This window comes from Stenella coeruleoalba (assembly GCF_951394435.1).
Source record: "Stenella coeruleoalba genome assembly, chromosome: 13".
Classification (NCBI taxonomy): domain Eukaryota; kingdom Metazoa; phylum Chordata; class Mammalia; order Artiodactyla; family Delphinidae; genus Stenella; species Stenella coeruleoalba.
This window is the reverse complement of record NC_137159.1, coordinates 87613260-87637672: the sequence shown is the minus strand read 5'-3', so window position 1 is coordinate 87637672 and position 24413 is coordinate 87613260. Positions and strand designations below refer to the sequence as shown.

The 24413-nt window shown below is 48.4% G+C and overlaps 1 protein-coding gene across 1 annotated transcript in view; it reads left to right on the top strand.

The window, feature by feature from the left end:
* Positions 1-8534: 8534 nt before the first annotated feature.
* DCDC2C (doublecortin domain containing 2C) overlaps positions 8535-24413 on the top strand; it is a gene marked incomplete at its 5' end in the record, with an annotated part of 44066 nt that continues 28187 nt past the window's right edge. The window contains 2 exon segments of the mRNA XM_079940788.1: positions 8535-8549; positions 18681-18979. Coding sequence (XP_079796914.1) covers positions 8535-8549; positions 18681-18979 — 314 coding nt within the window.

Genomic DNA, 24413 nt, shown 5'->3' with positions numbered 1-24413 from the left:
TGCGTGGGCTTCTCATTGTGGTGGCTTCTCTTGTTGCGGAGCACGGGCTCTAGGCGCCTGGGCTTCAGTAGTTGTGGCTTGCAGGCTCTAGAGCGCAGGCTCAGTAGTTGTGGCACACGGGCTTAGTTGCTCCACGGCCTGTGGCATCTTCCCGGATCAGGGCTTGAACCCGTGTCCCCTGCATTGGCAGGCGGATTTTTAACCACTACGCCACCAGGGAAGCCCCTAAAAGCTACTTTTTTTTTTTTTTTTTTTTTTTTGCGGTACGCGGGCCTCTCACTGTTGTGGCCTCTCCCGCCGCGGAGCACAGGCTCCGGACGTGCAGGCTCAGTGGCCATGGCTCACAGGCCCAGCCGCTACGCGGCATGTGGGATCCTCCCTGACCGGGGCACGAACCCGCGTCCCCGGCATCGGCAGGCGGACTCTCAACCACTGCGCCACCAGGGAAGCCCTAAAAGCTACTTTTAAATGAACTAGTAAGGGATTCCAGATTTAGACGGATTTAGAAGTAGATGCCATAGGTGGTCTGAGCAGGTGGTCGGGTCTGGGGGCTCCTCCCCGTTTCCCTACAGACCTGGCTGCTCCATCAGTAGAGGTGGGGGGGGGGGCCGTGAGCAGAGGGTTTGGTGAGCCCGCAGCCCCCGGGTCCCAGAGCTGTGGACCCCCCACTGGCTTCCCTGAGACACCGCAGGTGATTAGACTAAACCCACTGGATCAGCCAGAACTGCCTCCCTCTCACAGGGTCTATAACCTTGGTCACAGCTGCAAGCTCTCCTTGCCGTGTGAGGTGATGCAGGTACAGGTTTCCGGGACTGGGGAGCAACATTGCTGGGGGGCCTTCTGCCCACCACAGGGTGGACAGGCGGTGCCGACACCCAGGCCCTCCGTGCATGTCTCTGTTGTTGGGATCAGTGGTGTGCCCTGGCTGCTCTCTCCTCCTGGACTCGTTCCTTGCAGTGAGGAAGTGTGTGTTTATGGGTCGCCTTATTGAACTCAGACCCAATCAACCAAGGGAGTCTGCCTATGGGCAAAGTCTGACTGGACACCAGTACAGAGTCCCCGGGCCCTGTGTTTGCTTCTCCAGAGAAGATGCAGCACACCCGTCTGTTTCTGGGGAACCTCAGCCGGCCTCCCGTTTGTTCCCTCAGCGCCCACACAGCAGCCCCCCTCCAGAGGCCTCTCTGCCCCTCCCACGCTCCAGCCCCGCCCACCTCATCCTGCCCACTCTTCTCCTTGGATAGCCTTGGATGGGGCCTCTCTGCCCCTCCCACGCTCCAGCCCCGCCCACCTCACCCTGCCCACTCTTCTCCTTGGATGGCCTCGGATGGGTGTGGCACCTGAGTTCGTAGGAGGAAAGTCAGTGGGTCTCTCAGGGTGAGAAGAAGCACTTAAAGCACCCAGGCCGAGGTTCCAGCTCACTTACCACTGCAGGGACCCCGACTAGAAGATCACGAATCAGACCCAAGGGCGGCCTCCTTGAGAAAGCCCATTATTGCAAAAGGCTTCCGAGAACTTCTCTTCAATTGGCGACAGTTATGAGCAAAGGCAGCATTGTCTGAGGTTTAAACAAAAAGACATTTTGCACCTGTGAAAAGAATTCCCCGGCCCTCTGTGTTTTCTTACAGTAGAGATGAGTGGTCCTCAGACTTCAGTAGGAGAATCACGTGGAGAGCTTAACGTGGTGTGCGAGGCGCCAGGTAAGGCACAGAGGGAAAGACCCAGGCCTGCCCTCCAGAGCCTACACTCTGCCCGGAGACGTCTAGACCAGCGCTGGCAACAAGGCAGGCCAGGGCGCGGCGTGGGGTGGGGAAGCACGGAGGACCACGTAGGTAAGTGATGCTCAAAGGACTCCTCAGGAGGGGAGGGAGCTGGCCAGACAGAGGATGCAGCAAAGGGAGTTGACGGGGGGCCTGAGGGGCAGGACCCTGGAGGGTAGGTGAGGGCCCCTGTGTCCCAGGGTTTAGGCCCTGGGGCAGGGGAGGGACTCCCAGGTCAGCTCCCTGTGCTTCGCTCGCTCTGCTACATTCTCAGGGGCAGGTGTCAACCAAAACAACCCCTGCACAACCTCAAAGTTGAGAGTTATGTTTTATTTGGCGGACAAAACCGAGGACGTAAGCCCAGGACGCAGCCTGTCAGTAGCGCTGAGGGACCGCTGTGCAGAGGTTGGGGAGGAACCAGGATCTACAGGGGTTTTTGCCACAAAGACCAGGTAGTCGCAACATCAAAGATGACTGTTCATTAAAGAAAACCACACATCTCAGGTTAATGAATTCAGCCCTTTTCTATGCATGGGAAGAGGCAAGAGTCTGCGCTCACCGGAATCGTTCCTTTGATCCGCACCTCAGCTACCTGGGGCCAGGATCCTGTGCTTTTTCATCCTGAGTCCCCGCAGGGGGCCCCCTGTCTTCAGGGGGTGGCTGCAGGGGCTGAGGGCTTGGTGGCGGGCATCCTGTTTCCATCCTGAGCTCCCTCAGGGCTCACCATCTGGGCGGCTGCAATGTGATGGCTCGATGGCCCAACATCCTTTGTTTACTGATACGGCAGCAGCATTTTTTTCATTGATGCAGGTCGCACATAGCAACAGCCCCACAAGCTAGGTCACCCAAACCGCTGGCAGCTCCAGAACAGCCAGGTCCTCCCCTGCCTTTTGGGTTCTGGCTGGCGTCAGAGGCCAGGACACTGCATCCTTTCCAGACCACAGGTGTCCCTGGGCCCCAGGTTCAGTAGGGTGGCCAGCAGCCACTTTACACCTTACTCTCAGAAATGGTCTGCTTTGGGAGTTTCCTGGCGGCCCAGTGTTTAGGGCTTGGTGCTCTCACTGCCATGGCCTGGGTTCAATTCCTGGTCCGGGAACTAAGATCCTGCTAGCCTAGCAGCGTGGCCAAAAGAAAAAAGAAGTTCTGCTTTGGTTAGCAAATCACCAGGCCAGACTACCTGCAGGACATCCTCTGATGAGCTGGCTGAGACACAGGGGTGACCTTGTGCCCCCCCCTTTTTAAATTTTTTGCCCTTGCTCTGTGAAAGATTCACAAAGCCCAATGTCCTTTGTTCTTGAAAATAAGTTGGTTTATTTTCTTTCCAAGTGTAAGAAGTTAGCACTTTTGCATCCAGATGGTAAAGGGGATTAAGAAAGAAGCGTGGGAAGGAAAGATTAAGGGGGAAGCAGGCAATGAAATCTAAACGTCAAAAGCACATTGTGACTTAATTGCACATTGTTTCTCTCCCCCCAGGCAGTTTCACGTTTCCTTTTTACTGCAGCTCCTAATGTTTCACTAGGGAATGAAATAAAATGGTTTGTAATTTATGGTTATTTTATCCTTACTTCTTTCTTTCCTTGGTTAGATTTTATTTGCAACAGATGACTTTTTTGCTCCTGCAGAAAACCTTATAAAGGTACTGTAAATTGGCCTCTGCGAAGTGCTGGGGTGGGGTAATCCACGAAGCCCTGCTAATTAAAATCTCCCAGGGTACTTGGGCTGGGAGTCACATGACGCCAATCAGTGAATTAGCATATTAGAACAGCAGAAAAGTGTAGAAATCAGCCTCCACTCATGCTAAGACGTGGCAGAGACAGACGGGGACCTGACACAGGAATTTGGGACCACTTTGCTCTACGGGGGAAATCACTGAGATCCTCCTGTATTTCTCTCTGCCCCACGTGGTGTTCATAATCCGTGATGGGAAGAAAAGTGGGGCAGATCTTGAATTTTTTTGAAAATGTTTTACCTGCCTAATTATAAAAATGTAGGACATGTTTATTAAAAAGAGAAAATACTGATAAATATGGGGAAGAACCGGAACTCTGCTGGAATACTGCCACCCTGTCCCACCAGTGAGAGCAGCGAGAGTTCTCTCGTGAGGGATGATGGACGCAGAGGCCCGGCAGCGGGTGTGACTGCCGTCGGGTGGGGTGCGGACTCTGGCCTGGTGATGTGATTTCTGGCCATCTGGCCACTCTGGTGGCACAGCTGCTCCTTCTGGGCAGGACCCGGCCAGGTCCAGAGCACGCTGAAGTCTGACCCTCTGAGGACACCTTGCATATGCTAACTTACCCGTTGGAGAAAATGACCGTAAAATGAGGAACAGAGATGTTGATTAGCTTGCTCTAGGTCACACAGCCGTCATTGTCAGAGCTCTTATGATTCACCATACGTCTATCTTTGAAAAAATTGAAATGCATCCACACCTTGACTTTGCTATTCCACAGACCTACCTTATTTGCACAAGTACACAAAGATATGTAGAAAATATTCATTCCAGTGTTGCTTGAAGGGGAAAAAGCCAACCTCAATGTCCCCTAGTGGGGAGCTAGTTAAAGAACCCTGGGGTCTTTCAGATATGGAATGATGTGGCCATCATAACCTGAGCAGGCTGCCCACGCGCTGGGACAGAGGTCCAGGCAGGCCATGTGTGCAGGAGACATGCTGGAAAGGGTTCACGCCAACCGTAAGGTGGGGTGTCTGTGGGGAGCCGGGCTTGGGGAAGTTGGCGAGAGAGAGAATGGGCCTTATTTCCTACACTCCACTCTAGTGTGTGTGTATATATATATATATATATTCTCTCTATATATACACACATATGTTCACACTTACAGACCACTTAAGATGTGTATGTATGTATATATATATATATATATACACACACACACACATTCTCTTATTTGAAAAGAAAAAGGATATTACAGGTAAAGCTAAAGTCCCTTTCACCACGAATTCAATGCCAATTGGCTCCTTCCCTTTGTAGAATTAACACTCTGATAAGACTGGCATATTCTTCTAATATATTATGTACTTTTAAACACATAACATGTGCAAGGGGCTTCCCAAGTGTTACTTCAACTTGGAAACAGTCTTCGGGGGATGTGCTCACCATTGCTGTCCTCCGGTTAAGCGGTGGGACGCAGCCGTTTGTCTAAGGCTCCATGAGGGGCCGAGCTGAGCCTCCCGCGGGCCCGCCGCTGGCTTCCGTGATGTCAGAGTGTTCGCTGTCACATGTGGCCACGGAGCAGCTCAGAGCGTGGGGCGCTGCGTGCTCAGCGGGACCCCAGCATCGAGCCTACTTTTCCTCTGACGTCGGCTGAATTCCTGGTTACGTGGTCTTTTCGGGGTTGCTTTGGGAATCCGACTGCCCTTTCTCGCTTTGCTCGACAGCCTTTTGGGAGGTACCTAGGTTGCAGTCGGGAGTTGCACCAGTGACGGGGCTCGTGGAATGAATCCTATGTGGTCTTACCTTTTGCTCTCAGTGGCTAATTCTGTGAATAAAGGCCCACAGAGAAGTAGGACTTCTTTCTCTGAAGGCAATACAGAGATAAGGAGGCACCCCCTGATTTGGAGCAGGTTCCCTGGGCGTGAAGGTGGGGCAGACACCACTGCGCCTGCTGCGGTCTCGCCTAGAGCCCCTGTCTGCACTGCCCATCTGTCCCTTTAGCCTGGGCTCTCGCCTGGATGTTAACGATCCTCTGTCACACGTCTTTGCTTTCCACGAGCACACGGAGTTTAGGAAGTGGATGTCTGGATGGCAGACCAGAGGGAAAGGGATCCCAGGTAAGATGATGACTCTGTTCATTCACGCTTGCGAAGTTTAAAACCAGGGGCTGTTGGAAAGCAGTGTACGTTTGGGGTCGATTTTAACCTGGGGCCCTTGGAATGCTCTGTCGCCTCTGATGTCCCTTCTGACCATCAGGCTCTAAGAATTCAGGAGAGGTCGTGCGCGCCCTGGTCATCTGTGCAAATAGGAGGGTGTAAACGCTTCGTTAGGAAAAGGAAAGGATGATGAGGGCTGTGATGAAGGATCCGAGCTGCACAAACAGCATTTGGTACATGCGCTGCATTCAGCTTCAGAATCCCTCTCTGAAGCAGGTGTTCTTGTCCCGCCTGATTGCCATGGAAACAGCCTCATTCACTTAGCCCAGGTCACATCACTGGTGACATAAACTGGGAATTGAGCCAAGATCCATCCTGTCTTTTATGTAACCTGAAGATGCTACTTTCACTCATCGCTACTCATCAATCAAAATACAGTGAAAGAAATGCCTGTAAGAGGAAACCAATCCAGCATTGGGCTAATTGGGTTCTTTTTGCTATCATCTCAAGTATCACACAAATATTGGATATTTCTAATTTTCTGTATTTCTGTGGTCCTCCAGACCTTATGAGGTTCTAATACGTCTGGACGTTTTAAGGTGGGTCTGTATCTGACGGCCAGAAACCAAGAACAACACAGCGACACACTGATCAAGAGTTCTTAGAGTTAGCTGATGCCAAGGAGGGCGCCTGGCTGGGGCTGTAGGAAACCCCTGAAGCTTGAGATGGCAAAGAGCACGATGTTTCTAGGAGACCCAGCTCGATACCGAGCGCCGGCGAGCTGGGCTGCGTGTTCCCTACGCCAGAGTCACAGCTAAACTTTTTGTTAGTTTGTTTTGGCCATGCAGCTTGTGGGATATTAGTTCCCGGAACAGGGACCGCACCCGGGCCCTCAGCAGTGAAAGCGCGGAGTCTTAACCACTGGACCGCCCGGGAATTCCCACAGCTGAACCTTTTGGAAGCCAATCTCATCCTTGATTCACAGTTGAAGACCTGAGACTCAGAGAGGTCAATTTGCCAAAGACACACACAACTCAGGAAATGATGAGTTTGGAATCAGAATTGCTCTCAGAATCCAAGGCCTGTTCACGTTCTGGTCTGATCAGAGTTGAGGACTCACGCGGGAACGGCGGTCATGTACGGCCACGTCAGGAGAGATCTTGAAGTCACGGTCAAGAAGGAACCCACACACGTTTTTCTGTGATGGGAGGAGTGCGTTTCTGGTGTTTTATTTTCATTGTCGTTTTGTTCACTCATGTGCTTCGTCTGCCGAATTCAGTCTGAGGCGCGTGTTGCTGTTGTCTCCAGGTCACGACTGGTGTATCGTCCAGCTGGGAGTACAGGGGTCATCCGGGGCTTCTATGTGGACACCTCTCACTTCACACGAGGAGATTATGCTCCTCGAGTGTCGATTCAAGTGGCAAACTGTGAAGAAGGTGCCTCGGGAACCAGTGGCCCTACCCCGGGAAGGAGCACTGTGGGGTGGTGAGGCCCATCTGCCCCCGACTGCACACTTCCCACTCAGACAGGCTCAGCAACTTGTCTAGAGGCCCCTTTGTTGCCACGGGAGCTTTACAGTGAGATTCCCACTCAAGTGCTCTGTGAGTTTTGATTTTTAGCTTAACAGTGTTCTTCAACCTGATTTAGATTTCATTATTCCCACGCTCTGCAAGCCACCCCTCCCCACCCCACGGTGCCCCTGCACGTCACTGTGCGCTTTGGTGAGCAGGTGCTGGGGCAGGTGGCAGGAGTGGGCTGCCTGGACCACCTGGACGATGTGAAGCCAGGTCTGAGCCACCTGTGGGACCAGCGTACCTGCCCCCTTTTGGCTGCCCTGGTCTGCGTAATGACACGGCAGCCGTGGGCTTTCCAGAAAGGGTTCCTTTCCACACCCTGGAATAATGGGCCATGTGACTCATAAGGCTCTTTAATTGGCATCCTCCAAAGTTGGTCCCAGAGTTAATTTTTTGGCAACATGTACCATTAAGTGCGTGTCTATACATGCACTTGGGAAAGAGAAATCATGTCAGTTAGCAAACGTATTTTGGAAGCACTCTGTGCACAGCACTGTATGAGGCTCCTTGGACATGAATGGGCTCACCTCCTGGAAGACAGCTGGGGAACCCGAAAAGTCACATGATGATAGGAGGGATGCTCCTTTACAAGCAGGAACGACTAGCAGACAATGACTAAGATGCCTTCAGCAAGCCCTTCAACTGTCCACGAGTGCTTCTATTTCTGAATCGCCCATGTATCAATTCTAAGGATGCCTTTGGGGGAAGTAGTGTCTCTGGAATTGACTTACAATATTCCAAAACTTTACTAATCACGCTTTCTGAAAACTCTACTCATGTGATAAATTTGTTGAAGTTTGAACTTGGAAACGATATTTATTATTTAATGAACAGACGTACCACCATATGTTCTGCACCTCTTTTTGAAGTTACCATCGGTAATTTAAATACTGAGGGACTTTAACATGTGTGTCTGTTACTTTGATCATCTGATACATTGACTTAAGAAACAATGTCTCTAGTGTTATTTGGCAAAATGAAAATGACCACACAATCCGCTAAGAGGGTATATATATCCTCTGATTTTGAACACAAACCGTAACCCTAACGGTCACTCTAACTTCAGATAAACAACCAGAAATCCCACAACGAGAAGTCAGGACATGAGCCACAGCCAGCCCTGAGGAGTCTGAAGCCATTGCTAAGGTATGTCTCCCCAAGGAACGGGGTCTTGTCACGGGCTGTTACGACAGCAAGGGAGCAGCCCTCCTCGCCCGGCCATGCACTCAACCTGGCACAGCTCGTGCATGTGTACTTGCCCTGTGTGACCCTGAAGATGTATCTGGAGAGGTTTGTGCAACCCCTGTACCACGGCCTATGTGAGGTCTAGGGCTCTGCTTCCCACAGGGCGGTCTGCTCGCAGGGACCCCGCTGCAAAATGATGCCCGATGAGGTAAATACAGAAATTGACGCCTTAAGTAATTTTGATAGCAATTGGACAAAGGAACGTTATGCCTGATGAATTGAATACAATAAACAATTTGGCTTGTGTTTCGGTACATTCTTGTTTTTCCAAGTTTGTCTAGTAATTAATTTATATTGCGTTTTACAAAAGCGTCGATCCAGCGCTGGCTGGGAAATACATAATGGTAACAACAAATGGGCCCTTCCAGTTGAGGAGCACTGATCTAGGGAAACTGTTGAGAGGTTCAGGCCGACCCATTTAAGCCATGGTCCACGGGAAGAGCCCGGGTTTTATGTGAACATTCACAGCACATCCCGGCTGCTCCTTTCTGTGAGCCCTCAAGGTGAAGGCCTTTGGAGGCTCTTTCCCAGACCTCCCTGTCCATCCCCTTTCACCACCACCCAGTGGCTATTTTGACCAGGGTGAAAAAAAAAAAGCAGGCCTTTATTCTGTTTATTAAAACTGACACTTGATCCTTATTAGTATTTTTATTAAAGTGTTCCATTAGGCATCCATCATTAATTTTTATTACAAAATGTCCTGTCCTGTAAGCCCCACATGGGCATTAGAGTGAGAGAATTTATTGTTGCCTAGAGCCAACACTAACATTTTTATATTTACTGCTAGCTGAAGTCCAATGATTGGAATTGTTTGGTTCCCATGACAGAGCTTCAACCGGGAAATCCTGCTTCCAGCTACAGTTGTTTTCCTGTCAACTCGTGGCAGAGGTGAGGTCACATACGGCTCAACCTTTCCCTGGTAAATATGATGTGGGCCCCTCTCCAGCGCTGTGGCTTCTTTAGTTAATGTTGGCAGGTTTTAAAAATACAAAATGAAGTCACCCTTTCCTTCTTGCTCTAGCATTTCAGGGTTATAATTTGCCCTTTTAGTGCGCTAGGAAATTCTTGTCTTAGCGTCCCCATCCATAGGGAGTTAGGAAAAACTATCAATTAAACTAGGATGTGATGGAACTAAGTTGTGTTGAGCTAGATATCTCCTAACAATGTCTGTTTCACAGGTCCATTAGTTGAAGTGCTATGTACACACAACCATCAGCTTTATTGTAATTCACATAACATGCGATTCACCCGTTTAAGTGTACGATTTAAAGTCTATGTAAATGATATATATGTGCAACCACCACTGCAGTGCACTTTGGAACAGTTTTCATCACCTCAGAAACAAATCTGATACTCTCGGCTATCAACCTTCCTCTCCCCCAGCCCTAAGCAGCCACTAAGCAACTTTCTGTCTCGATACATTTGACTGCTCTGGACGTTTCATACACATGGTCTTTTGTGACTGTCTTCTTTTACTTCGCATAATGTTTCCCAGGCTCATCCATGTTGTAGCACGTGTCAGTACTTTATTCCTTTTTGTGGCCGAATAATGTTCCGCTGTACGGATAGAGTGCTCATTCGTTCATCAGCTGATAGACGTTTGGGTTGTTTCCACCTGTTGGATACTTACGAATAATGCTGGTAACATTCCTGTACAAGTTTTTGTGTGGACATATGGTTTGCATTTGGGTATACACCTAGGGTTGGAATTGCTGGATCATATAATAACTCTATGTTTTTAATTGTTTGAGGAATTATCAGACTGTTTTCCAAAATGGCCGCACCACTTTACATTCCCACTAGCATCGTGTGAGGGTTCCAACGTCCCCACATCCTCCCAACACTTGTCATTTTCTGAATTTTTGATTACAGCCATCCTAGAGGATGTGAAGTGGTATCTCACTGTGTTTTTGTTTTTGTTTTTTTTTTTTTTTGAGGTACGCGGGCCTCTCATTGTTGCGGCCTCTCCCGTCGTGGAGCACAGGCTCCGGACGCGCAGGCTCAGCGGCCATGGCTCACAGGCTCAGCCGCTCCACGGCATGTGGGACCTTCCCGGACTGGGGCACGAACCCGTGTCCCCTGCATCGGCAGGCAGACTCTCAACCACTGCGCCACCAGGGAAGCCCCTCACTGTGGTTTGGATTTGTATTTCCCTCATGACTAATTATGATGAACATCTTTTCAGTTGCTTACCTGGCCATTTGCATATTTCTTTGGAAAAATGCTTCTTCAGATCTTTTGCCCATTCTTAAACTGGGTAAAAATCCAATGTTATTATTTTATTAGTAGTCTTTTATTACTGAGTTGAAGAGTTTTTCATATATTCTAGGTACAAACCCTTTATCAGACATATACTTGCAGGTACTTTTTCCCTTTCTGTGGGTGTCTTTTCACTTTCTCTAGAAAGCACAGACAGTTTCACGGTCTCTTGAAGCACAGCAGTCCTCAATTTTGATGAAGTTCCACTATGCGTTTCTGTTGCTCATGCTTTTGGAGTCATACTTAGAAAATCATTGTCAAATCCGAGGTCATGAAGAATTACCCCTAGATTTTTTTCTAAGAGATTTATCATTTTAACTCTTAGATTTAGGTTTTTGATCAATTTTGAATTAATTCTTGTATATGGTGTAAGGTAAGGTTTCAACTTCATTCTTTTGCATGTGGATATCAGTTGTCCAAGCACCATTTTTTTTGGAAAAGACTCTTCTTCCCCAGTTGAATGATTTGGGCACACTTGTGAAAAATTAGTTGACCCATACATACATGGGTTTATTTCTGGACTCTCAATATTATGTGTTTATCTTTATGCCGGTCCCACACTGTTTCGACTAATGTTGCTTTGTAGTATGTTTGGAAATCAGAAAGTTCGTCTTCCAAATTTGTTCTTTTGGAAGATTGTTTTGGTTATTTGGAATCATTTACAATTCCATACGCAATTCTGTATTTCAGAATCAGCTTGTGAATTTCCAAAGAAGTCAGCTGGGATTCTCATAGAGATTTTTGCATTGGATCTGTAGATCAATTTGGGGAGTATTGCCAGCTTAAAAATACTAACTCTTGGGCTTCACTGGTGGCGCAGTGGTTTAGAGTCCGCCTGCCGATGCAGGGGACACGGGTTCGTGCCCCAGTCCGCGAAGATCCCACATGCCGCGGAGCGGCTGGGCCCGTGAGCCATGGCAGCTGAGCCTGTGTATCCAGAGCCTGTGCTCCACAGTGGGAGAGGCCACAACAGTGAAAGGCCCGCGTACCGCAACAAAACAAAACAAAACAAAACAAAACAAACTCTTCCAATCCACGAACATGCGATGTTTTCCCATTTGTTTACATTTCCTTAATTACTTTCAACAACATTCTGTAGTTTTCAAAGTATACATTTTGCACTTCTTTGTTAAATTAACTCCTACATCTTTTATTCTTTCTGAATACTATTGTAAATGGAATTGTTTTCTTAATTTCATTTTTGGATTGCTCATCATAAGTATATAGAAATACAATTGATTTTTGAATATTAATCTTGTGTCCCATGACTCTGCTGAACTTGTTTATTAGTACTAATGGATTTTTAGTGGAGTCCTTAGGATTTCTACAGACAAGCTCATATTATCTGTTAATAGAGATCGTTTTACTTCTCCCTTTCCAATATGAACGCCAGCTTCCTTCCTTCTTTCCTTCCTTCCTTTCTTCCCCCTCTTCTCTCTCTCTGTTTCTTAAAATCTCCAGTGCAAAGTTGAAAAGAAGTGGCAAGAGCAGAATCCTTGCCTTTTTCCTGGTCTTGGAGGGAAATCATTCAGTCCTTCACAATTAGATATGTTGTTAGCTGTGGGTTTCACAGATGCCCTTTATTAGATTATGAAAGTTCCCCTCTACTCCTTCTTTGTTGAGTGTGTTTATCATGAAAGGGTGTTGGATTTTGTTAAATACTTTTTCTTTGTCTATGAGATTATCATATGGCTTAATAAAATGTCTTTTGTTCTGTTAGTACAGTGTATTACATTAATTGATCTTCAGATGTTAAACTTGCGTTCCTGGGAAAAATCCCACTTGGTCATGGTGTCTACTTGTTTGTAATGTGTTGCTGGATTTGGTTTGCTAGTGTTTTGTTGAGGATTTCCATGTCCCTGTTCATAAGAGCTATTTGCCTATAGTTTTCTTTTCTTGTGGTATCTTTGTCTGGTTTCAGTATCAGGGTAATACTGGCCTCATGAAATGAGTTGGGAAGTGTTCCCTCCTGTTTTATATTTTGGGAAGATTTTGTGAAGAATTGATATATATTTTTTGTTTACTAATTCAGTCTATTTACTTGACATTGGTCTATTCAGATTGTCTGTTCTTGAGTCATTTTCGGTAGTTTGTGTCTTGTGAGAATTTGTGCATTTCATCTAAGTTATCTGATTTATTGGTATATAATTCCTTTTATAATTCTTCTTACTTCTGTAGGTCAGTAGTAATGTCCTCTCTTACATTTCTGATTTTAATAATTTGAGTCTTTTCTCTCTTTTTTCTTAGTCAATCTACCTAAACGTTTGTTAATGTTTTCAAAGAACTGGATTTCAGTTTCATTGATACTCTCTATTTCATTAATTTCTACTCTAATCTTTATTATTTCCTTCCTTCCGCTTGCTCTAGGTTTAGTTTGCTTTTTTTCCCAGTGTCCCAAGGTGAAGGTTCTAATTTTTTAATATGGGTGTTTATAGCTACAAATTTCCCTTCAATCACTGCTTATTGGGCACCATAAGTTCTGGCATGTTGTATCTTCATTTTCATTCATCTAAAAGTATTTTCTATTTTACTTTTTGATTTCTTCTTTGACCCAATGGTTTAGAGTGTGTTGTTTACTTTTCACATATTTGTGAGTTTTCCAAATTTCATTCTCACTGATTTCTACTTTCATTTCATTGTGATTGGAGAACACACTTTGTATTATTTCAACCCATTTGTTTATAACCACATATAGGGCCTATTTTGGAGGATGTTCCATGTGTACTTGAGAAGAATGTGTATTATGCTGTTGTTGGGTGAAGTGTTTTATAAGTCAATTAGGTATAGTTGGTTTATAGTGTGGTTCTGTTTCCTTGTTGATCTTTTTTCCAGTTTTTCTATCCGTTATTGAAAGTGGAGTACTGAAGTCTCCAACTATTATTGTTGAGTTGTCTATTTCTCCTTTCATTTCTGTCAGTTTGTTTCCTTTATGATTTGGGTATATGTTATTAGGTGCATATATGTTTATAATCATTATAGCTTCCTGAAGGATTGACCCTTTTACCATTATAAAATGTTCCTCTTTATTTCTAGTAACATTTTGTTGTTGTTGTTGTTTTAAAGTCTATTATGTCTGTTATCAGTAAAACCACTCCAGTTTGTTTGTGGTTGCTGTTTGCATGATCTAATTTTTCCATCCTGTTACTTTCAGTATATTTGTATCTTTGATTATATAGTGTGTCTCCTGTAGGCAGTATATAGTTAAGTTTTGTTTTTCCATGCAGTGGGACTATTTTCGCCTTTTGATTGTTTAATACATATTTTGTTATTGTTTGTTATTATATAGTTGGAGTTACAGCTACCATTTAACATTTTGCTTTCTGTGTCTCATGTCTTTTTTTTATTCCTCTTTTCCTCCTTTACCACTCTTTTGATTTAATTGAAATTTTATAAACAGCATTTTAATTTATTTAGTAATTTTTCCCACTATTTTATTTTTACTTTCTTTCAGAAACGTTACTCTTATATAGCTCTATTTCCATTCCCCCCTTGGTGGCATTGTTGTTTTACAAAGCACACCTATAAATGTTACAAACCCAACAATACACTATTACAATTATTTACATAATTTTATGTCTTCTGAAGAAGCTGAGAGAAGAAAGGACAGCAAGTTTATTTACATTTACTTAAGGTTTGTTATATTCACCTTCCTATTTATCATTTCTGGTTGTCTTCACTTGTTCCTGTGGATTTAAGTTACCATATGTAGTCATTTTCTTTAGCCCAATATAGCTGTGCTCCCAACAACCTCCTTTGTGCAGTTACTGGTAAATATATTACACATAGATCACATTTTTATTTATCAAAAGCCCAACATACAGTATATACATATTATTTTATACTATTGTTTTTTAAATCACTTAACAGAAGAAGGGACAGGAGCTGTGTATTTATACTGTCTCTTATAATAATTATATAATCACCTTTACAGGTGCTCTTTGCTTTTCCATGTTTAGCTGCTGGCCGTGTTACTTCAGTGAAGTCAATTTCACCCTCACAGTGTGAGCTGCTGGTGCTGCCCCTTGGGGGGCACAACCCTGGGGATGCCCACAGTGGCCCTGAGACGACAGCTTGGGTAGAGCTCTCTTTGACTATCTCTTTCCTTAACCACATGCACAGTTAGCTCCACTAATTGCCATCCGATTGCTCTATTTTTTCAACAACGCCCTGGGCATAAATTGCTCCACATACCAATCCAATTAAATTTGGGTTTCTTTGAAGTGATAGTTTTTGAGGTCAGAGTTTTTTTTTTTTTTTTTTTTTTGTTTTGTGGTATGCGGGCCTCTCACTGTTGTGGCCTCTCCCGTTGCGGAGCAACAGGCTCCGGACGCGCAGGCTCAGCGGCCATGGCTCACGGGCCCAGCCGCTCCGCGGCATGTGGGATCCTCCTGGACCGGGGCACGAACCCGTGTCCCCTGCGTCGGCAGGCGGACTCTCAACCACTGCGCCACCAGGGAAGCCCGAGGTCAGTGTTTGAGATTTTCTCTGATCCCAGAAAGGCTTCTTTGAGCTCTTTCCCTGTTCTTTCCAGCCAACTGTCTCACTTACAGTTTGTACTGCAGTTATATATATATATATATATATATATATATATATGTATATCTGATGAATGTATTAGTCTCAGTCTCCTCTTATAGCTTTTCACCATCACCGCCATTGTTTTTGAGAGCACCTTAGGCTTGAACTTCTCCATACTCTGTTCCACGTGAAGCCCATTTACTGGGAAGAGATTTGGAGCTCTCTGTTCTAGGACCCGCTTCTCCCTGATCTCTGAGCCCTGGCTCTGGAGCTGGGGGGTGGGGACAATGGTGCACTTCTCTCTGACAGCCCTGCTTTGGGAGCTGGGCGCTCAGTGGACGGGGGCAGTAGCCTCGGGTCTTCTTGGCTTGTCTCTCTCCATGTGGACCCCCTGCCTTGTGAACTGAGACACAGTCGATCATGGCTCCAGTATCTCAGTGGGGCTGTGTGCAGGGTAGAGCCCCATCTCCTGAGTGGGGGCTGGGTGGAAGGAAGGTGCCCCCCTCTTCTCAGCCACACTCACCTGGAACTTAGCCTCACAACAGGTAGATGGGGCAGAATGAGAACCCTCCTGGGAAGAAAGCCCCCAACTGAGATCTGGGGACCAGCCCTGCGTTCGTGGCTGCACCTGTGTGGAGGGGAGACTCCACTTCATTGTAGTGGGAGGAGGGAGCAAAGGTGCTGGCCTGGTTCACATACCATAGACTCTCCCTGGTCTTGCTGAGTTTTAGGAGATTTTTGGAATAAATGTGGCTTCATTTTCTGTGTGCCCTTAGGACTATTCCCAGAGACTTTAAGTGGTTGCTTTTTTTTTTTTTTTTTTTTTGCGGTACGCGGGCCTCTCACTGTTGTGGCCTCTCCCGTTGCGGAGCACAGGCTCCGGACGCAGAGGCTCAGCGGCCATGGCTCACGGGACCAGCCGCTCCGCGGCATGTGGGATCCTCCCGGACAGGGGCACGAACCCGCATCCCCTGCAGGCGGACTCTCAACCACTGCGCCACCAGGGAAGCCCTAAGTGGTTGCTTTTTTCCTAATTTTCACGAACTTCCCTGGGGAATGGGTCAGCAGAGGTCCATGTGCCATCATGCTAGATGTGGATCTCTTGACCCTCACTTTAGATGCAACACGTTCCTGGTTATCATGCTTTAAAGTAAGACACCAACACGTAGAGACTTGAACACGTTTAGTGATATTGATTGCTCATGGAAACCATCTGTTCTAAAATCAATGGAAGCAACTGAAAGAGCAAAGCCAACAGGAGAGATTTAGGACTTTTCATGTTCGCTAATTCAACAAACACTTATGGTATCGCTGTGTTGAGCTAGGGGCTAAGCGCCGGCCGTATAATCACTTCCCAGATGATGAGTAGGGCTGAGGCAACAGAACACAAGCTTCCTGAAGACAAGGGTCATGTGTCTGGGCTGTCCTTTGCTCACGCCCACTTCCTAGCACAGGCTGGGGGGACAGAGTAGATGCTCAGTAGCCATTTGTTGTTAAGACTGAACCGACAGGGTCCTCGCCCTTACAAAGTGAGCCACCCAGGTGGGAGATGCACAAGAAAAATCCTGCAAAAATAGTGATAAGTGTCACAACAAAAGCACTTAGTAGAGCCCTGAGAAATTTCTATTTGGCAAATTTTGATAACTGAAATAGCAACTTCCTATGTTCAACCCAGTGTGTACAGAGCTTAGGCGTTGAGGGAGCGTCTGAAAAGGTATTGGTGGGAGCCCTGCTTTGTGGGATTGGTCCTTGGAGTTTCCTGCACACGTTAAGTCTCGTTCTTGACTGGCAGCCTCCACGGATAGAAGGTGAGGGGTGGGCATGTCTGTATGCGGAGTTCTCCTCCCCACCTCCCCCGCTGCACCTTTAACTGCTCCATGAGGATTCTGCCCGGATCCAAGCATAAAAGGGAGCGGAAGCAGTAGGAGAACCCAGTGGGACACCTGGGGTGGGCATGGAGCGGCTTTATTGAGTCTCCCTCAAAGGTACCAAGAGGCATATCTAATATTCCAGGACACTTTTGATAAAAGGGAGGCTGGATATTAATTCTGTGAAGAAGAACCTCATTTTTTTAAAAATGTAAAACCAGCTTTATGTTAACAGACATTAACATTCTACACCATTAAAGCAGATCGTAATGTTCAATGAACCAGAAGAGTGTTGTGAATTAGTCCTGCTAGTGTATTTTCCTGGGTTTTACGCCAACACAGTCTGGTTTCATTTACTGTAAATATCAAGGCTCCCACGGTTCCACTGAAAGTTTTTCAGATCACTCAGTTTCACCAAATCGTTCATGTACAGATATATAGGGCTGCCTTCAGCAGAATACTCTGATGAATGATTTTGAGCTTCTGTATAAAAAAGCTTGGCTTCCACCTTCTAGGAAATAATCAAACAAATAAAAAGCATTCATTTTATTAGAATCAGATAATGTGAATGGATCTTCGTAGCTATTTTCTGCTCTGCAGACCTAATCTCAGGCTGCTGTGGTTCTCAGCAGCTATTTGATTTTGAGAATATTAGCTTTAGTATTCCCAATTGCATTGCAAAGCAATGTGTTGTAAAGATAAAAATGTGAGGCTCTCGTGTGAGTCGGTGTAGGATTTAGCAATGCTGATTTCTGACACCAAACATTCATCTGTGGTGAATTTCCCAATTGCTTTTTGGCCTTCCTGGAGTTATTAGTTCAACAACAACAAAACAATGCAAGCACCTACTATGCGCCATACAAAAAGCAAGCAAGGGCTTCCCTGGTGGCGCAGTGGTTAAGAATCTGCCTGCCAGTGCGGGGGACAAGGGTTCGATCCCTGATCTGGGAAGATCCCACATGCTGTGCAGTAACTAAGCCCGTGCACCACAGCTACCGAGCCTGCGCTCTAGAGCCCACGAGCCACAACCACTGAGCCCACACGCTTAGAGCCCATGCTCCGCAACGAGAGAAGCCACCACAATGACACGACGGCACGCAGCAACGAAGGCCCAATGCAGCCGAAAGAAAAGAATAGGGCACGACTCTCCCAAGAACATACAGGCCCTTGACTTGTTCTTCCCCCAAATGAAGGTTCGTCCCGAACGCTACACCTTTGCGATACCACGTGCCAGCTGCGCCTCGTATTCCAGTTTCTCCCACGCTCTGCACGGTTCCTGACAATTCCTCCCTGACGCAGTTTTAATTGTCAAGACGGTGCTGCTACCCGCCATCTCCCCACGTCTTGCGCGTCGGAGGGCGGAGGAGTAGTGGGAGGGGTCGCGGTGGGTGCCCAGCGCCTCGCCCCCTGCCCTCCCGCCGCCTTCGCGGGAGCCGCGCCCCGTCCCTTTCTCCAGCTCTGCCGTCCTCACCTGTCCGGACTCTGATGCCCCGTCACCCGTCCCGGCTCTGCTTCCCCCTCACGTGTCCTCTCCCGGGCGGCAGCGCGCTGCGGTCGCAATCGCCGGTGGCGTCAGCGCGGGCGGTGGCGGCCGTGGCCCAGGTAGCCCGGCTGTCCGGCGGCGGAGCGCATAGGCGGTGCGGGCCGTGAGCTCGCGCGCGCCGCACGTGCTGGTGGAACCCGCGCCCGCCAGAACCATCGTGGTGTACCGCAACAGGGACCGGTTCTACGTGGGCCGCAAGTTCGCGCTGTCGCGGCGCCCCGTGGCCACCTTCGAGGCGCTGCTGGAGCCGCTGACGGAGCAGGTGGAGGTGCCCTGCGGTGCGCGGCGCCTCTTCACGCCGACGCGCGGGCGCCCGGTGAGCGAGCTGGACGCGCTGCAGGCCGGCGGCAAGTACGTGGCGGCCGGGCGCGAGCGCTTCAGGAAGCTGGAGTAAGTGCCGCCGCGCCCCACGGCCTCTGCGCCCGCCCCCCGGCTCCATCGCCTCGCCCCGCGGGGCTGTGGACCGCGACCGGGTCTGCCGCGGCCTGGCGGCCCGTCCTGTCCTCGCGGGGCTGGGAACCGCGACCCGGGCCTGCCGCGGCCTGGTGGCCCGTCCTGTCCCCTCGGGGGTGGGAACCGCGACCCGGGTCTGCCCAGGCCTCGTGGCCCGTCCTGTCCCCGCGGGGCCGGGGACCGCGACCCGGGTCTGCCGCGGCCTGGCGGCCCGTCCTGTCCCCGCGGGGCCAGGGACCGCGACCCGGGTCTGCCCCGGCCTCGTGGCCCGTCCTGTCCTCGCGGGGCTGGGAACCGCGACCCGGGCCTGCCGCGGCCTGGTGGCCCGTCCTGTCCCCGCGGGGCTGGGAACCGCGACCCGCGTCTGCCCAGGCCTCGTGGCCCGTCCTGTCCCCGCGGGGCCGGGGACCGCGACCCGGGTCTGCCGCGGCCTGGTGGCCCGTCCTGTCCCCGCGGGGCCGGGGACCGCGACCCGGGTCTGCCGCGGCCTGGTGGCCCGTCTTGTCCCCGCGGGGCTGGGAACCGCGACCCGGGTCTGCCCAGGCCTCGTGGCCCGTCCTGTCCCCGCGGGGCTGGGAACCGCGACCCGGGCCTGCCGCGGCCTGGTGGCCCGTCCTGTCCCCGCGGGGCCGGGGACCGCGACCCGGGTCTGCCGCGGCCTGGTGGCCCGTCTTGTCCCCGCGGTGCCAGGGAACACGACCCGGGTCTGCTCAGGTCTGGTGGCCCGTCCTGTCCTCGCGAGGCTGGGGAACGCGTCCCACTTCTGCCCCCGCCCAGCGCCGCCGTCCTGTATGGACTTTGTCTGCGAGGCCTCCTCGGGCCGCAGTGCACCCTGCATGCCCCCGGACATCGCCCCTGCTCGCCTTGTGGGCAGGGCAGGCCAGCTACTATCTCCCGACCCATCAGTGTTGGAGAGAATTAGAAAGAGGATGGGGAGAGGGGACGGCGGGTGTGGCAGTGAAAATAGGGTGCCCAGGGTCGCCTCTTTGAAAAGGTGACTTCTTCGCGAAGGTCTGCAGGAAGAAAGGGAGTGGCCACCGGAGGGAGCACGCTGGCAGGCAGAACGCCGAGCTGGGTTACAGCTTGTCCAGGCTGGTGTCCCCGGGACCTGGGCACGCCTCCTTCCCTGAGAGCACTTACTGAGCTGTGCTGTCGGCCCAGCTCGCTGCTCTCTATCCTGCTGGTTAAGACCCTACAGAGGACAGGCACCCGTGATTTCTGAAATCCTGGCACCTGACGCAATGCCGGCCTACAGTACAGCCTCTGAATGCTGGCCTGGGAGCAAGGACACCCGCCCCAGCGTCTGCTGCCATCAAGACAGCAGCCGCGGACAGATGGCGGCTGTCCTGGTGGAACAGGCCCGGGTATCAACGTCAGGGCCACTCAGAAAGCCATAGTGGAGATGGGCCACATTCAGGCTGTCAGTTGTACTTGTGGGCACCCACTCAAAGCGTCGATTTGATTCTTTTTTGTTTAGCCTGGGACTGGTATTGCATTCTCTTTGAGATCTTACTGCAAATGGGGTTATAGCACACTCTTCTGTTTATACTCTTACTTTTCTTCCCAAGAGTACCTCAGTCTTTTGTGCACTTATAATCCTTGTAACTTCTCTAAGCTTTCTTGGTAACTGTCATTATACAAATGTCATTGCAAACCAAAGGTGTCTTGCAGGTCCTTAACAAAAGCTATTGTGCGCATCTCCCTGTAGGGCAGCCTCAGGGCTGCTGCAGAGGGCCTTACAGTGTATGTTTTGGGGAGATAAGAGACAAACAGAAGTCACCACAAAAGAGAAAGTGGTAACGGCTAGGACAGAAGCACAGGGTTAATTCTGTCTAGGTGAAGGACCTCAGAAGAGGCTTCCTTTGCCAAACGGAAGGGAGAAAATTGTTTTGTTTCTTAATCCTCTGAATTCCTGGGCTGCCCTGGCTTCACTCATCTCTTGTGTCTGCCCCTAAAGATGTTATTACCATTCCTTACATTGTTGTTAACTCCTGTTTCTTTTATTGTGAGATGTATCGTATATACAGAAGAGTGTATACAGTTTTATGTACAGTTTAAAGAATAGTAATAAAGCCAGCCTCTGTGTAAACTACAGCCCAGATTACGCAAAAGAGCGTTACCAGCGTTTCAAAAACCTACCTCCACTCCCATCCTTTGCCCACAGGTAACCACTACTTTGGCTTTTGGAATAATCATCTTTTCATATTAATCTATCCCTGAAGGGTAGATTTTTTTCAATGTTTTATGTACTTTATGTAAATGCAATTATATTGCATATATTTTGTTACTTGCTTTTTCACACAATACTATGCTTTGGAGACTCATCAGTGTTAAAAGCATGTAGCTGTAGTCATTCATTTTTACTGTTATGTATTATTTCATTGACTGATATACCGGTTTATTTATCCAATCAGGTGATGGAGAATTTGGGTCACTTTAAATTTTATGCTAAAGTAGCAACGCGGCTGTAAACATCCTTTTACCTGTCTCCTGGTGCACACGTGGGTGAGACTTTCTCTGGGAGAGCATGTGAGTTCTCAGCTGGTGCATATCCCATCAGTGCAAGCTTATTGGCGTAAAAGAGCATTTATTATCTCATAGTTCCTGTGACCAGGAAGTCCAGAGCGGTTCTGGCTCAGAGACTCTTGTGAGTTTGCAGTCAAGATGCTGGCTGCAGTCATATCTGAAGGCCTGACCCGGGTAGGTGCTTGCAGGCTCACTCACGTGGCCGTGGCAGGAAGCTTCACTCCTGCCGTGAGCCTGTCCATGGGAGATCTAGCAGCTGGCTCTCCCTAGCGTGAGTGAGCCAGGCTGAAGCCACAGTGTCTGTTGTTACAGCTGGTTCTCTGTTGCGCTGTCTTCGCTTCTCCTCTGCCTAGTTACCTCTGTGTGCTGGACATTTTTACTCTTAAAACTTATTTGCAGGGCCTCCCGGGTGGCGCAGTGGTTGAGAGTCCACCTGCCGATGCAGGGGACACGGGTTCATGCCCCGGTCCGGGAAGATCCCACATGCCACGGAGCGGCTGGGCCCGTGAGCCATGGCTGCTGAGCCTGCACGTCCGGAGCCTGTGCTCTGCAACGGGAGAGGCCACAACAGTGAGAGGCCCGCGTACCCCCCCCCCACCCCCCCAAAAAAAGTTAAAAACAAAAAACTTATTTGTGGAAATCATTTGAGGCCTGAGGTGATATTCGCTTTTGCCAAAGTGGCGGCTTTGCTTGGCCAGCTGCCTGTTCATCCCAGTTCACGATCACCTGATACAGCTTCAGCGCCCAGTTCATGATCACCTGATACAGCTTCAGCGCCCAGTTCACGATCACCTGATACAGCTTCAGCGCCCAGTTCACGATCACCTGATACAGCTTCGGCGTGTGGGATGGTTCGGACTGACCAGGTGTTGGAAGCCAGGATGCTGCTCACGCCTCAGGTGCGGCCAGTGAGGTCCAGTTCACTAGGAGGGTGGCTCACAAGGGCCCCCGTTGGTGGGTCCTGAACCAGTGCTTTTCCTGTGGCCACAAAGGCTGTCAGAACCATGGTTCACCCTCTCAGCTCTCTGTTCCCTGGACCAAAGTGGCCCCAGATGTCGGCCTCGTGGCTTGGATTGCCTTTCTTTCCTGGAGTGTGGGAATTCCTCACCATCTTGATAGGTGTCTTATGTTTCAAAGACATGTTTTTCAGTGTGTCCGGTTTTGTGTTTTAGTGGAAAGGTTGACTGGGGTTACTTCGTCCATGGTTCCCAGAGCAGAGGTCTCTTGCCCTTTTCCTTCACGTATGTTTTTGTTATGATTCTGTGGATGGCCGTGTCCTTTAGACCATGAGTGGTATTTTTCACTGTCTTCTAACTTGGTGGTTGCTGATGAGATATCAGCTATCATCGTTCACTTCTCTGAAAGTAATGTTTTATCTCTTTTAGCTTCTTAAAATGTGTGCTGTTTGGTTCTGGGTGCTGTGCTTTAAACGATACGTCTCAGTGCAGATTTATTGAATTATCTTGAGTCTCTGGTGTGGTGACTCAGCCGTTGTCTCTTCAGGTGATGCCTCTGTCTCATGTTCTCTCTCTTTGCTTTCTGTATCTGGGTTGATGTGGGTTAGCGTACTTCATTAGCTCTAACCTCCAAGAGTCCCCCTCTTTTTCATGTATTTCTCTCTCTCCTTTATCTTTGTGCTATAATCTGGGTACTTTAGATTTGATTAATTTTTTTCTGCTGTGTATACTAGGCTTCAAACCAATTTATTGAATTTTAAATTTAAATCATTCAGTTTTTCATTTCCAAACATTCTATCTGGTTCTTTTCAAATCCTCCATGTTATTCTCTCGAGTCTCTTTGTCCTGCATGTATTTTCAAGCTTGTCTTTTATTGAAATATTGTCTTTCTGTGGTCTGTGCCTGTAATCCCAGTATTGGAAACTCATCTCTGTTTTCTCTTATTTCACCTGGTTTTCTCTCATGATCCTTTCTGTCCTTGTTAGTTTACTTATTTTTTTGACTGCAAATGACTCCCTTTCTATGGGGTTTTTTTTTTTTTTTGAGGAAATTCTTTAAGGGCTGAGATAAAGGTGAGATTCTCCAGAGAGGATTTCTGTTTTCTTCTCCCAAATGCCAGGAATGCTTCCTCTCAAGATACTCCAAATTAAATCAGTAGCTTGAGTTTTTTTGGACCACCCAGATAGTGTCATTTTGTGAGTTAGCTGGCTTGTGATTCAAATTCTTAATGGCATCTGCAAGGATGCAAACTTGACATCTTATTGTTTTTGAAGAAAAATCATAAGTCACAGACATCACAGTTGCTAAGAGGCAGAGAGTTTGGATTAATGCCATAACATTTTAGATTTACATTTTTTACTGTGCTAATCCTGGTATGTATGAGAATTCACTGACAAGAATGTAGTCCTCTGTGGATGTTTGATTTTGTTATTATGTTTTCAGGGTTAGTTGCTGCATGCTACACACTGACTGTGTCCCCCTGAAATTCGTATGTTGAAACTGAATCCCTCATGTGATGGTGTCGACTTGAAAGAAATGCACAGTGTAAGAGCTGTGAGTTAAGTTTATTCAGTGTCGCACTGAAGACTGTAGCTGGGAGACAGCCTCTCAGACAGCCCCAGGGAACTGCTCTGGAGAGGGTGGGAGAAGACAGTGTTCCCGTGATTTTGGTGAAGGAGTATGTGCACTCAGGCACCCGTCACAGGAGAAGGTTGCTGCTAGTAGCGAGGAACAGATATCTCAGTTAATGATTTTAGTGCTTTTCTAAGTATGGAAAGTTGCAAGAATCCAGGTTCATAAAAAATTTCTTTTTTTTAAAAAAAATAAATTTAAAATTTATGTTTGGCTGCGTTGGGTCTTCGTTGCTGCGTGTGGGCTCTCTCTAGTTG